Genomic DNA, 15,833 nt, shown 5'->3' with positions numbered 1-15,833 from the left:
CCTCAAGATCTTGAATACCTCTATCAAGTCTCTTCCCAACCTTCTTTTCTCCAAGGAAAACAGTCCCAACCTCTCCAATCTATCCTCATAGCTACAGTTCTTTATCCCTGGAATCATTCTTGTGAATCTCCTCCGTACTCTCTCCTTTCTCAAGTATGGTGCCCAGAACTTGACGCAGTGCTCCAGATGAGACCTAACTAGTGTCTTATACAAATTCAATGTGGCCTCCTTACCCTTGTACTCAATGTCCTTATTAATAAAGTCTAAGATACTATATGCTTTATTAACTGCTCTCTCAATATGCCCTGCCATCTTCAATGACTAACATACATATATACTGAGATCCTTCTGTTCCTGTACCTCCTTTAGAGTTTCTCCCTTTATTTTATAATGTCTCTTCATATTCTTCGTGCCAAAATGCATCACCTCACACTTCTCTGCATTGGACTTCATCTGTCACTTGTCTACCCAATCCACCAACATGTCTATGTCCTTTTGAAGTTCAAGACTAATTGAGCGACCCCATATTTTTACTTGTGAACATAGACAGTAAGGCCTGAATTTTCACACAGACGGAGAGGTGCTCAGTCTTTGTGAAAATGGTGCTGGTTGCCAATATCTGAACGTCCTACCTCCACACCCAGCCCCCACCATTTTTGCAGGGGCAAACAGGGGTGGGTTGAACATTGGGCATCTGTAGTTCATGGAGGCAGTTGTACATGTTAAAGTGCAGCACCCTTCAGCCTGATCTGATTTTCGCAGGGAGGGAGTGAGAAATATATGACTTGTACACATTAGATCTGGTAGGAGAATGTCATAACTTACCAGAGTTCTTTGGAGAGGTAGAATACCCTTTTGGAGAGTTAAAGTACTCTTTATGGTCCCGGGACACCTTTGGGAGAGGTTGGTGTCCTTTGGGATTGTTAAAATTAGACATGAATGTGCATAAAAAAGTGGATAAACTCATTGGAACTGCCAAGAGAGCTGTCAAGGGGAGCTGTCAAGAAATTAAATCTCTTGCCCTTTAAATATTTTTGAAAACCGTCTGCAGTGTTGAAAATAAAATCAGCGCTTGCTACTTTACCCTGTCTCTTGACATAAAGCAGAATCTTCTGTTTGGTGTGTGGGGGCGGGCCCCAAACATCGACACATAAAATGACACACGGTGACGTCGGGTGTGCGTCCCGACGTCACCACGTATAATTCTGATCCTCCGTTCTGCGGGCAAGCACCGGAGTCAGCTGCACGCCTGCCGAACTGTCAAAGGCCTGTTAGGGCCATTAATAAACTAATTAAAGTAATTGTCAGGGCTGCCCGTCCAACCTTAAGGTTGGCGGGTAGGCGAAGAGCCCAGGCAGCCTTCACATTTTTCATGAAACGTCATCCACAGGCGGAATGAGGTTTCATGAAGATTTTATTAATTAAATGAAATTTTTAATGAAAATTCATAAACATGTCCCAGCTCATGTGACACTGTCACATGAGGGGACATGTCTGAATAATTTTATTTTTACATTTTTTTCCATCTTTATAACTGAACTTAATCTCCCTCAGCTCTGCCTCAGGGAGATTTCTGTGCTCTTTCGCACAAAAGCGTGAAAGAGCGCAGGCCTCGACTCTCCCCACTACCGGGCACGCGTCATGCTGGGCAAGCCTTAATTGGCCCGCCCAAGCAAAATGGCTGCACGCAGCCGATCGCGGGTGATCAGCTCTGCGCCCACCTGCATCCACTCCCGACTAGCACCCCCCACAGCGGAGAGAAAATTCTGCCCTATATATGTAGGTTACTATTATAGGATCAGCACTGCATGACTGTTTTCTTAATCTATCATTATCACAGCGGGGTACCTGTCAGTTCACAGTTTGATTGACAGCCCCAGATGACTATAAAATGGGATTGTGAATACAAATGCTTGTTCTCATGAAGGATTAAAGGAAGTTAAATGTAGTGAATGGGTTTTTACCAATTAGTGTGTTTTTTTAAATAGTGAATTTAACAAGACACTTAAGAACTTTATTTAATCTCAGCATGGGTTCTGAGGGCTGCCCATGGTGGATACTAAATAATTGGCATGAAGGGTGGAAGGGCAAAGAGTAGTGGGTGGGGGCCATGGGTTGGTAGGAGTTGGCACTAAATTGGCATAGGGATTATAAAGGGCCATGGGGGTTGGGGGAGGGGCAAAGGCTGGCATGAAGGCTATGAGGAGCTGTGGGGCTAAGTGGAAGGCATGAGATGACATGGGTTGGCATGGAAAGTATGTAGGGGGAAGGTTGAGGGGGTGTGAGGGGTGACTGCTGGATGGCTGATTTTGTTTTATTCACGGCTAGGACAAAGTGCCGGAGCATGAGCCTGGCCTTTTGCCCAGCACGCCTCTGCACACAGCAGCCCCTGTGCTGCCTATCAACCTTTTCTGGGGGCAGCGGGCATGACTCCCATAAAATCCAGTTCCCTGGATCTAAAATCCGAACTTTCAGGGCAATTTTTCAGAAGTTGGGTTTACGGAGCCGGGAATTTGTGAACCCAATGTGAGTATGAAAATTCAGGCCTTTCACTGTGAACTTTCACTGGGCATCATAGCCAAATGCAATCCTGTCATCCCCACATGAATTTCCCAGTGGAGCTCACTGATCAAGCATGGGATTGATTTTTGTTAGGACTGACGCCAATTGTAACACCCCAACAGACACTCCAAATCTGATCAGACAACTCGGAACAGACTGGGAAATGGATTAGAGTGTTCTGAGCTTTAAGGCTCACTTTTACACATTGCTATTAGCTGCTAAACCATTACAGGAGTTCACTATGGTGGGGTCAATGTCTTATTCACTGGACTGATGGCCTGTTGGTTCAAATGAAGAAACATTTTGAAGTTGGAACTATTCAATTGTTAAATGAAGTGTGCATGTAAGTAATGATAGAAGAGAATTTTTGAGCAGGTTGTTAGCGGTTAGAGTGTAAGAATACCTTGGGACAAGTGCAGCTTGAAGGAGAGTCAGCAGGAGGTGGATTTAAGGACAATATTAGGTTAAATAAATTGTCGCTGGGAACCATCATCAGTGAGGGGGTCACAGTACCAAGAGCAAGGGGTGCTCTATCGTGTGGAAGTTTGGTGAACCTCCAGGAGGAATGGTTGAGAAAGGCACAGCCTGATTGTTATTAACACTGAGACGTGAAGGGTAACCAACATATATTGGAGTTTAGGAGGGCATGATTAGTACTCCTGTGATCAGGAGATAGCATTCCACCATCACGTTAACCCTATAGCTGTCTACCAAAATCTTATCTTAGAGAATTAGATAGTGGGATCTCCATAAACTACTCCCTACAGCCAGAACACCAATTTGATGCATGGCAGCTCCACCCAGGTAAGAGTTCAATGAAGGGAGGAAAGAGAAGCTGCAACTTTGTGTATGAAAATTAGGCAAAAAACTGCCAGAAGTTGACAGGTACATCCACAATCCACAGCAATAACACAGCGTACATTTAAATACATTGGCAAAGTGAAGGCACCAAGTCAGCTATGTTCAAAATGAGGAACAGTCTCTCCTTACACATGACACAGTGCAGGTTTGGAAACAATTGTAAAGATGGTACAATTGTAAAGGGAGGATATACCTTTGAATCACTGGACTGAAAGAACTAGGACAAAAGAAACTTAAAGGAATCGGGAGGATGGCATAAAACAAAGTTCTTGAACAAAGCGATGAGACAGAAGATCTACTTGGATAGTTTATGATCAAGAAAGGACTTTGAAAGAAGGTTATGTAGTTCAAGAGAAAGAAGAGGAGTTTCACTGCAAAATAAAGAAAGGCAAAGAGTGGTTCCTTGGAGGTATCTTTTTAAGGACCTTTTAAAAAGATTAGCATGAGTAGGAGAAAGAAATAATTTTGGAAGAAACTTGTGAAGGAGCATGGAGAGCTGTTGGGAATTGAGGAATCAAGGATGAGAACATGGACAAGAATCACTGAAAGGCATTTCTGCAAAAAGCACTGGACAGTTTACACATTTGTACGCATTATTCATATCTTGAATTTCTGCTTAATAAAGCCTCTATTTTCTTTCATAAATAAACCTTGAATCATTTGTATTATCAGTGCTAGAACTTGGGTCCTCTAGGTTGCAAAACATTGCTGTTGTTTATAGTTTTTCTTCCTTGCCTCCTCCCTGTATTACTAAATATCTTCCAAATACAATGACCTATTTCAACTTTTAGACCCTTTCTCTTTTACATTACAATGATAAATTTGTGGTACACATGCCTTGTCATGAATTTACCTGCCAGAAAACATGCAATGTCTGATTTGTTTGTGGTGAGGGATTGATCTCTGGTCAGTGCACAGGGGTTTTGAAGTTTCTTGCTCATGAAGGGTAGGTAGGCCAGGCCATTGTCAGAGTACTCCTGGTTAATGGCCAGATACCCGAGATCATTGGTTAGGTTCCTCAGTTTCCGTGCTAGGGAGTCTGTGCTTCCATAAACCATGCTGGCATCCACAAAGGCAGTGATACTGTTCATTTGTTCCCTGGGATGGAGCTCCCCTGTGAAGATTCCAGACTTGCCGCTCCCACATGCTGGTGCTGAGCGGAAGAAGGGCATGCACTCCTTGCTTTCACAGGCACGTGGGTCATCGTCAGGTATCTGAAAAACATCCAGATTTAATCAAACAATGAACAAAAGTTCAAATATCACATCAAATGTACATGAGTGATGCAGGACAGATACTTACCTGAATTGGGAAGCATGGGCCTCTGTTGTGACACAATGATGAACAGTCACTGTTGTCGATAAAGGAAGAGGAACTGGCACTTTGTGGTGTCAGGTCCATATCGTGGTCAATCCACTGCCCCCATTCCACCAAAATGTGGGCGTACCTGCTGTCCAGAGAAATGTTCTCATTGCCGGTGTACAGGATTGCAGTCGACACTGTCCTGGCCTGGAAATAACCAATACAATTGTTAAGCTCAGAAAGCTCTCATCTTTCTATCACAGCACGATCGTCTCTATACACCCACCTCACCTTAGCATGCCCCACTACATACCAGGGGTAAGGGGAACCCATTATATTCTTTGCTTTCAACCCATCCTTTTGGAAGTGAGAACCCATCATCATACTCTGGAAGTAGCCATCGAATATATGGTACATTAGCTGCTCCCCACCAGGAATGCTGCCTAGAGTCATAGAAAATACAATAAATGGTAAATTATTTATGGTGAGCAGATATTTGAAGAACTGTAACAGAGGTTAGAGAAATTGGTTGTGCTGCCTCTAACAATCCCTGGGAACAAGCTACATTTGCAAGGTAAAAGGTAGTATATCTAATAATGGGGACATACTCATACTTATTAATCAGCACATTACAAGAGTTATTATGAAATCTCTGGTGGAAGCTATGCTAATACATTAGGGGCATCTAAGCAACTGGTAAAGTCATACTGTGGGTCAGCAAATAGCAGACCAGATCTCTACACCACAGCCGGCTCCTGCAAGATTCCACTGGCAGTGAGCATAAGCCAGAAAATCAGTGAATAGACCTGCATACCCAATACATTGCTATAAATTGTGGCGAAGAAAGTGGTCAGTATTCAGGAAACTGTGCTGCTGGAGGGTGTCTCAGAGGATCAGGGGCCACGAAGGCAGGGGCTATCCCTGGCCCACTATCCTCCTCTGGAAATTCAACTTCTGTGTTGGGTAGATAGCCAAGCTCTTCTTCAATAAGACAGAAAAGAAGAATTCATTCAGTGCATTTCCTATCATGTGCCTACTTGATAACCTATTACCTTGAGGGGTCTTTCAGTGACCCTGCCAATTCCTTTAATCGCATGGTTTCCATGAAGAAAATTAAAAAAAAAAAACACAATTTCCATTTTTATCATGACTTTCTTGATTTCGAGATGTCCCAAAGTGCTTCACAGATAACAAATTACTTTTGAGACTGTTTTTAGGCAAACTTGGCAGTTAATTTGTACACAGGGAGGTGCTGCAAACATCAGTGAGAAGAACAGCCAATGAATCTGCTTTGGTACTGGTGAAGGGATGAATGTTGCCCAGAGCACTGGGAGAACTCCTTGTTCTTCTTGGAAAAGGGTCCATGGGAGTTGTTAATGTTGACAGAGAAACTCAGTTTAATGTCTCAACCAAAAGGTGAAACCTCTGTCAATACATTGCTCCCTCAGCTCAGTGCTGTGGTCTGCAGACAACATTTACCTTAAGTCCTTCTTTGGAATCAAGATTATTGATGGTTTTCCTTTTTAAAGTAAATCAGGCAGGAAGTCCATGCTTTCTGCAGCATTCACCAGACAATAGCCTTCCCCCTTGTGAGATTTCTCACCTCCTCACAGGCTCCTAGAATCTAAGCTTCCATTTCTCATCCTCTTCTCAAACCTGCTGGTATCTGGTATTTTCACCGGAGTTCATCAACTTAAAAAGAAGCTGCCAAGAGCCACATGACTGAGGGACTGTCCTGGCAACAGATACATCTGACAATACCATTGACATAACTGTTCTTTCTGCTGATGCAGTACCTGTTATTGCAGATGCCAGTGATGGTCCGATATTTGTTCAGTAGGCACGAATTGGAGCAAGTTACTGACCGCAACTGAGTGGTGCAACCTGTCACCTCAGCCAGCGCCTGAAGATCGAGTGTGCTGAGCAGATCTGAGGAACAAAGCACCATCTTAATCAGAGGGTGTAAGATATGATCTCAGTCAGGCAAATAGCAAGATTTTGAAGTTTCTTTGTGTTTTAATTTCCTTTCTCATTTGTCCTGAAGGCACTGATTCATAATGAAAATCTGTTCCCTCACCAGAATGATCATTCTTCAGGCATGGATCATGTTGGGGAGTTTTGTGAAGCTTTTCCACCATTCAGGGCATCGGTGCCGAAGCCCACTACTGCCCTCATTTTCTAGCAGGTTCAGGAGTTGGAATCCTGGCTGCTTTTCTCATTTTAGGGGCACAGAGATCCAAATATTACATTTCAACTGGCGCCCCAGTTTAGATCAGGTAATCTGGCACAGAAAGGGGGTTGAAGCTGAGGCACTTTAGCCTGTATGTCGTAACACTACAACAGTTATCAACTGAGACATTAGAATAGTTAATTAGGATCTGTAATATGCTAAAGATCAGATCTTCCAAGGTTCTAACATTAGAACAAGTTTCAAACAAGACTTTGATTTGGACTCAAAACAAAAACAGAATTACCTGGAAAAACTCAGCAGGTCTGGCAGCATCGGCGGAGAAGAAAAGAGTTGACGTTTCGAGTCCTCATGACCCTTCGACAGAACTTGAGTTCGAGTCCAAGAAAGAGTTGAAATATAAGCTGGTTTAAGGTGTGTGTGTGGGGGGCGGAGAGATAGAGAGAGAGGTGGGGGGGGTGTTGTGGTTGTAGGGACAAACAAGCAGTGATAGAAGCAGATCATCAAAAGATGTCAACGACAATAGGACAATAGAACAAATAGGTGTTAAAGTTGGTGATATTATCTAAACGAATGTGCTAATTAAGAATGGATGGTAGGGCGCTCAAGGTATAGCTGTAGTGGGGTTTTTTTTAATTTTTTTTTATTTTTTTTTTAAATAATGGAAATAGGTGGGAAAAGGAAAATCTTTATAATTTATTGGAAAAAAAAGGAAGGGGGAAACAGAAAGGGGGTGGGGATGGGGGAAAGGAGCTCACAACCTAAAGTTGTTGAATTCAATATTCAGTCCGGAAGGCTGTAAAGTGCCTAGTCGGAAGATGAGGTGTTGTTCCTCCAGTTTGCGTTGGGCTTCACTGGAACAATGCAGCAAGCCAAGGACAGACATGTGGGCAAGAGAGCAGGGTGGAGTGTCAAAATGGCAAGCGACAGGGAGGTTTGGGTCATTCTTGCGGACAGACCGCAGGTGTTCTGCAAAGCAGTCACCCAGTTTATGTTTGGTCTCTCCAATGTAGAGGAGACCACATTGGGAGCAACGAATGCAGTAGACTAAGTTGGGGGAAATGCAAGTGAAATGCTGCTTCACTTGAAAGGAGTGTTTGGGTCCTTGGACGGTGAGGAGAGAGGAAGTGAAGGGGCAGGTGTTGCATCTTTTGTGTGGGCATGGGGTGGTGCCATAGGAGGGGGTTGAGGAGTAGGGGGTGATGGAGGAGTGGACCAGGGTGTCCCGGAGGGAGCGATCCCTACAGAATGACGATAAGGGGGGTGAAGGGAAGATGTGTTTGGTGGTGGCATCATGCTGGAGTTGGCGGAAATGGCGGAGGATGATCCTTTGAATGCGGAGGCTGGTGGGGTGATAAGTGAGGACAAGGGGGACGCTATCATGTTTCTGGGAGGGAGGAGAAGGCATGAGGGTGGATGCGCGGGAGATGGGCCGGACACGGTTGAGGGCCCTGTCAACGATCGTGGGTGGAAAACCTTGGTTAAGGAAGAAGGAGGACATGTCAGAGGAACTGTTTTTGAAGGTAGCATCATCGGAACAGATGCGATGGAGGCGAAGGAACTGAGAGAATGGGATGGAGTCCTTACAGGAAGCGGGGTGTGAGGAGCTGTAGTCGAGATAGCTGTGGGAGACGGTGGGTTTGTAATGGATATTGGTGGACAGTCTATCACCAGAGATTGAGACAGAGAGGTCAAGGAAGGGAAGGGAAGTGTCAGAGATGGATCACGTGAAAATGATGGAGGGGTGGAGATTGGAAGCAAAATTAATAAATTTTTCCAAGTCCCGACAAGAGCATGAAGCGGCACCGAAGTAATCATCGATGTACCGGAGAAAGAGTTGTGGAAGGGGGCCGGAGTAGGACTGCAACAAGGAATGTTCCACATACCCCATAAAGAGACAGGCATAGCTGGGGCCCATGCGGGTACCCATAGCCACACCTTTTATTTGGAGGAAGTGAGAGGAGTTGAAGGAGAAATTGTTCAGCGTGAGAACAAGTTCAGCCAGACGGAGGGGAGTAGTGGTGGATGGGGATTGTTCGGGCCTCTGTTCGAGGAAGGAGCTAAGGGCCCTCAGACATCCTGGTGGGGGATGGAGGTGTAGAGGGATTGGACATCCATGGTGAAGAGGAAGCGGTTGCGGCCAGGGAACTGGAAATTGTTGATATGACGTAAGGTGTCAGAGGAATCACGGATGTAGGTGGGAAGGGACTGGACAAGGGGAGAGAGAAGGGAGTCAAGATAACGAGAAATGAGTTCTGTGGGGCAGGAGCAAGCTGAGACTATCGGTCTACCGGGGCAGTTCTGTTTGTGGATTTTGGGTAGGAGATAGAAGCGGGCCGTCCGAGGTTGGGCAACTATCAGGTTGGAAGCTGTGGGAGGGAAATCCCCAGAGGAGATGAGGTCAGTGACAGTCCTGGAAACAATGGCTTGATGTTCAGTGGTGGGGTCATGGTCCAGGGAGAGGTAGGAGGAAGTGTCTGCGAGTTGACGCTCAGCCTCCGCGAGGTAGAGGTCAGTGCGTCAGACAACAACAGCACCACCCTTGTCAGCGGGTTTGATGACAATGTCAGGGTTGGACCTGATTTGATTTGGACTCACCTTTCCTCTACAACAATGGACAGATTCCCAGCTCCAGCAGCTAATGTTCCAATGTGTACAGCTGAATGAATTAAACCTGGTTAAAATTGGGGTTGAGGATTATAAGTGAAACCATGTGCAGAATTTTCTGCCTGGTGGGCGGGCGGGCCTGACCCAATCTCCGACGGGTGGGGAGCCGATCCCCGCCGGAGAAATGGGCCCTGTCGCCATTTTAAGTGGGCGGGCCAATTAAGGCCCGCCCAGCATTATGTCCGGCGGGAAGTGCTTTGCGCTTCCTATGCGGGCAGGGGAGGATTCCCCAAATATGAGAATGCGCTCTTTCACACATGCGCACGAAAGAGTGCACATCTCCCTGAGGCAAAGTGCTGCCTCAGGGAGATCGCTGAAAGCTGTAAAAGCAGTAAAAATAGAAAAAGAAAAATCCTTCACATGTCCCCCTCATGTGACAATGTCACATGAGATGGGACATGTTCATAAATTTCACTAAAACTTTATTAAACTTTATAAATCCCTGCGTGAAACCTCATCCCGCTGGTGCATGAGGTTTCATGTTTTTTCTATTGCCCACCGGGGCTCTTGGCTTTAATTGTCCTTTAATTGTGTTAATGATCCTGTCAATGGCCTCAATTGGCCATTGACAGGTCGGTAGGTGCGCAGCTGATTTTGCTGTGCCCCCGCCTTCCTGAAAACTTAAATGGGGCGGGATGACGACAGGGGTTTCCCCCGACATCATCCCGTGTCATTTTACATGTTGGCGAGTGGGCCCCACCCCCTGCTCACCGACGGCAAAATTCTGCCCCATTAGTTTGCAGTTTTAACAGAAAAAACACATAAAATGTGATCCTCAAAATATTGGTAAAAATCTTGCAGTACCATGTAGTAAAAATGGAACTTCAGTTAGTCAGTCATATTAAACCAAATGATTCTAATGGTCAAGCAGTGTGTGGATTTGATAAAACTTTGTATCACTGATAATGTGGTGTCAAGGTCTTGAATAATACAATGTAACATGCAGGATATAATGGTTTTGATTTTAATTTACCTTTGGGTTCAAGAAATAACAATTGTAGAACATTTTCTTTGGAGATTAAATAGATAGGTACCTGAGTTGTTTCTACCAACAGTTGGAAAGAACATTTTTCAAACCCCCTGACCTCTATCATCTAGACGGACACCACCACTGCAAGTTTCCCTCCAAGTTGCACACCATTCTATCTTAGAATTACATCACTGTTCCTTCATCATCACTGGGCATAACCTTACATTTATCCACATTAATTGCCACCTGCTAAATGTGGGCCCATTCTCCTGCATCTAGATTTGATTCTAGTCTTTCTTGTCCTCTTCCAAGGTTCTAACATTAGCAAAAAATGAGTCACAACAACAAGGCCGAGAACATTGTTATCAGAATGTGCCACAAACCACACTGATTCTATTACCTGGTCCCCAGTCCTTCCTCTGCTTCTGTTCCTCACTTGGGATTTATTACTATTTTATAAAATGCCCTAGGACACTTCTACAGAAAGGTGTTGCCGACATATAAGTTGTTGTTGTTTACCCGTTACATTCTTGAACATTTTCTCCTGGGTATAAACCATCTGCCGAATGAGTTCGATGGTAGTTTCCATCAATTCAGCTGCTCTCACTGCTGTCCGAGTCTCAGCTACAGGATGTTTGAAGAAGCTGAGCAGGTCATTGGCACTAATGGAGCCTTTGGCCAGCGCTGCTTTACTCCTGGGAATCAAAGAGTATACCTTAGAGCAGTAGATGGTTTATCCATGGCAGTGTAAATCTTTCATCAGAACCCTCCCCCTGTCTTCCCAATGAAAGCTGTAGAACATAGGGAAATAAAAGGCATAAATCTGTCACATTTAGTCATCATCATTGAAGGGATTCAATCGAGTTAGTTGCAGAGAAGAAAATGACAATGCTCCCAAATTCCCAACTCAGAAATGTGTCATTGATGATAAGATGCAGTTGAAACTTTGGCAGCTAGAGGGTACAGATTCCAACCTGGGAGGCTTTGCCCATTTTCTGATGCCTTTTTCCAGCCAATCAGAAATTAGTTGGAGGCATCATCTTTAGTCACTCCACTTGCCTGGATGAATGCAGATTCAATAACACTCAAGAAGCTCAACACCATCCAGGACAAAGCAGCCCACTTGGTTTGCACCCTATCCACCACCATAAACATTCACTCCCACCACCACAGATGTACAATGACAGCAGTGTATACCATATACAGGATACACATCACTAGCTCACCAAGCCTCCTTCGACAGCATCTTCCAAACTCGTGACCTCTTACCAACTAGAAGGACAAGGGCAGCAGATTCATGGGAACACCACCACCTGAAAGTTCTCCTCCAAGCCTCACCATCCTGACTTGGAACTATATTGTCATTCCTTCACTGTCCCTAGGTCAAAATCCTGGAACTCCCACCCTAACAGCACAGTGGGTGTACCTACCTTCTCAAGGGAAATTAGGGATGGGTAACAAATTCTGGCCTAGCCAATGATGCCCACGTCCTGTGATGGAATAAAAAAAACAGGTAAATCTACCTGGAAAATTCCTCCAGGAATGTTTGGCCTTGATTTCTTTGTTCATTTGTGTGTTTTGTGTGAGCTAAGAATAGATCATCAAGCAAATTATTCTGCTTGGTATAACAATAGAAATGATAAAATAATTTCAATAATATTTAAAGATATCAGGTGGTAGCAGTGAAACATTTCCTTCCTAGGGCCTGTGTACTACTTTGTTACAGGTGGCCATCTTTACCCTTTTCTCTAATGCTTGTATTTTATTTCCCACTTTTCAGAATTCAGTAAGCCAGGATACTCTTGTTAACAGTGAGCACACAAGCCACATCAAATCCTATTGAACGCTTCCAGTTCAGCAACAGGATGAGATAGTTACAAAGCAAACTTCCCACCACCACATTCCCTCATTGAGTACTTACAGAGCAGATGCAACACCAGCTAGATAGGAAAATGACTTGCACTGATATAGTGCAATGTCACATCTCTGAAACATCCCAAGTCACTTCACATGATAATTAACTTTGAAGTGCAGTCACTGATGTTTATGTAGACAAACTCAAGATCCCACACCAGCCATGAAATGAATGACCAGTTAATATGTTTTTGGCAGAGCAAAGTGTATTAGCCAGGATAATCCCTTGGAATAAACAGGTAGATGGCCTCTGCTAAGTGTCTAATTCAGAGAATAGCACCTCTAACAATGCAGCTCTCTCCCTGTGATGCACTGAGCATTAAGTTCCTTGGGACATTTTTACTAATTTAAAGGCACTACGTAAATGCAAGATTTTGTTAATCAGCTAGATTATGGAGTGATGTTCCGTGGCCTTAGAACCCAAAACTTTGTCTCCAAGACAAAATTTCTGCCTGCTGAGTCAAGCAACATTTAAATGCAGGGTAAAGCTCCTTCTATACTGTGTCACTAACATGCCTTAACTTCAAATCTTGCATGGTGACATTTTTCTTTCTTGCAGAGACATTTCTGAATGAAATTGCCAATTTGCTGGTGTGGTTTTGGTCCTGTGGTATAGTTCCTGCCTGGTCTCTGATAAACTCACAATATTCTGTCCATTGCATTGATCCCCCTCCATGCATCCTCACTGTTCTGAGCTCAACACTTTTACACTAACTGACTTTTTCTTCTACAATTAAATTAAAGTTCAATGAAACCTAATCAGTGCACCCAGGTATATTTCCACTTGTTGCCTATTCTTTTCCACCTTATGGGTAGCGTTCTGTACAAGGGGCCTTGGCACTTAACTGGTTTACCAAATTTAAAATAAATTCTGCTTTGTCCCTTTCTTAGCATGTTTTGATCTTACCTGTCTCTAGATCTTTTGTAGGCTGCATTGACAAGATCAAGTGCTTGCCGGAATGCCTCATTGACAAACCCACTCCCTCGCTGAGTCACAGATCCTGCAAGGCCAGAAGAAAAGTTACATGGTTTACAGATTGCAGCAATAGATTTAATTGTATAAATGTAATGGAAATTCTAGGCTAAAGGAGGAGAGTTATTTGAATATACTATTTAGTCACAAATGTTCCAATTGTGGGAAGCTTTGCTTAGACATTTTAGAACAGCCTAATATTGCAATGGGATCTTCAGTGAAATTCCCATCTAATAACTCATCCCCTCTGTTTTAGCCTGACCAGAAATCTTGTCCTTTGTTCCCATGTCAATGATACTGAATTAAAACTGTTTAAAAATCTCAAGTGTTTCCACTGCCACAAATCTGGGAAATGTAGTAAGCAGTGAGGAGGAAAGTAGCAAACTTCAGGGGGAATTAGACAGACTGGTGAAGTAGGCAGACAACTGGCAGATGAAAGTTAATGCAGAAAAATGTGAAGTGATGTATTTTGGAAGGAAAAATGAGGAGAAGCAATACAAACTACATGAGGTAATTTTAAAGAGGGTGGAGGGACAGAGATGCCTGGGAGTTCTTATAAATAAATCTTTCAAGATGGCAGGACAAGTTAATGAAGCTGTTTAAAAAAAATATATGGGATCCTTGGCATTATAAATAGAGGCATAGAGTATGAAATGAAGGAACTTCAGCTAAAGCTTTATAAATCACTGGTTAGGTCCCAGCTGAAGGATTGTGTTCAATTCCGGCATCACACTTTAGGAAGGATGTTAAAGCCTTGGGGGAGAATTTTCCCCACGTCGGGCTGGTCGGGAATGGGTGCAGGTGGACGCAAACCCAATTGCCGCCCGCGATCGGGTCCGCACTGCCATTTTACGCGGGCAGGCCAATTAAGGCCTGCCCAGCATATTTCATGACTCCCAAGGATAGTGGGAGCGGGTGGGTGGTGGGCGTGTTCAGACTGCTGGGTCTAATGACGACCCAGCGGCCTGTTTAAATAAAGGCCTGGCAGCCTTGGAAAGGCTGCTTGCAATGGCTGGGAGAAGCGCTCTGCAGAGGGACAATGTTGGTGACGCAAGTCCGGAGGGTAGGCCATCAGGGCAGGCAAGGCCAGAAGGTAGGCCAGCGGGGCAGTGTGCCCCTCGTTTTTCAGATGAATGCCTAGCTGCCTTCCTGGAGGAGATACCAGTGTGGCGGGAGGTCCTTCTTCCGAGGGACAGGAAGCGGAGCTCCCCCCACCTATTCAATTGTGCATGGGAAGAGGTGGCCGAGAGTATGAGCTCCCATGACGTGGTGTGGTGCACATGGCTCCAGTACCGCAAAAGATTCAATGATCTCCTGCGCTCGAGAAGGGTGAGTACCATGTTGCTTCAAGTCACTTAATGCAGCTGTCACCCTTTCCCCCAAACCCTCCTCTCCACCCCAACACCCCTGCCAACAGTAACATCATTGAATACCTCATGGCATGGATCCCTCGCTGGGTGCGACAGCAGGTATTGCCCATGCCCAGTTCACCCTGAGAGGGTTGAGCTAGGATGTGTTCTGCACCCGCAGCATGTGACACTGACACTCAGAGTATAGTATGAGGTTGAAAGTCAAGAGTCTGCACCTAGGCACAGTGCTGGAACTGGGAAGCATGTTGAAGTCAAGGTGCTAAAATACTGGGAGGGGAGCTTCCAGTTGGCAAGGCACTAATCCATCTGCTGGTCTTCATGCTCCACGTGCTTGTGTCTCCTTGCTTAGCAAAGTGACACCTTGTGGTGCCACATGTGAAAAAGGCAGCATTTGGGCAATGCGGGGGCTCAGCCCTGGCTTGTTTGGGTGAGTGTGCGACAGCTGTGGGGTGATGAAGAACTGCAGTCCAGCTCTGGCTGGGTTGGCAGAGACACAATGGGAATCCAGGTGCAGGCTGGACTAATCAATGCTCTTCTCTCCTTTTCAGGAAAAGACTGCGCACCATGTGTTGGAACAAATGCGGACTGGTGGAGGGCAGGCCCAGTTGGCCATCCTAATGGCTTTCGAGCAGCAGGCTCTGGATCTTGAGAAGCGCCATGCCCCCAAGTCCACTGGTGGAGGTGACGCTGGGGTGTCACGGGGAGGTATGTTTGGCCAGCACTCAGATCACCATGTGTATCACCGAAGCCATGGCACTCTGAATGCTCCGTTATTGAAGTTAACAACATGGGTTTACCCGTGATTATGGAAGGATGAGCGCATAATGATCCGGTGGAGATACATGAGGCTCTGCGTGGCATGGTGCCCGTGCTGGAGGAGTCCACGCAGAGCACCACCGATGCAATGAGCATCATGGCCGAGTGTCATGCTTCCTCCAAGGAGAGAATGGCGACTCTCATGAAGAGGCTCCTCCAGGATAACAATCAGGTCCTTCTGGAGTTACGCTGAGACCTGCAAGCCCTCAC

General features: G+C 45.1%; 1 protein-coding gene across 1 annotated transcript in view; it reads right to left on the bottom strand.

The window, feature by feature from the left end:
* Positions 1–15,833, bottom strand: part of LOC121283409 (eosinophil peroxidase-like) — an 89,750-nt gene that overhangs the window by 45,819 nt on the left and 28,098 nt on the right. Inside the window, exons 3-8 of the mRNA XM_041197965.1 lie at positions 13,372–13,465; positions 11,070–11,245; positions 6,522–6,654; positions 5,039–5,168; positions 4,726–4,932; positions 4,277–4,637 (exon numbers count right to left, since the gene is read on the bottom strand). Coding sequence (XP_041053899.1) covers positions 4,277–4,637; positions 4,726–4,932; positions 5,039–5,168; positions 6,522–6,654; positions 11,070–11,245; positions 13,372–13,465 — 1,101 coding nt within the window. The remainder of the gene's footprint in view (positions 1–4,276; positions 4,638–4,725; positions 4,933–5,038; positions 5,169–6,521; positions 6,655–11,069; positions 11,246–13,371; positions 13,466–15,833) is intronic.

This window comes from Carcharodon carcharias, chromosome 10 (assembly GCF_017639515.1).
Source record: "Carcharodon carcharias isolate sCarCar2 chromosome 10, sCarCar2.pri, whole genome shotgun sequence".
Lineage (NCBI taxonomy): Eukaryota > Metazoa > Chordata > Chondrichthyes > Lamniformes > Lamnidae > Carcharodon > Carcharodon carcharias.
The sequence above is the reverse complement of the archived record's forward strand: the minus strand, read 5'-3'. Positions and strand labels throughout refer to the sequence as shown.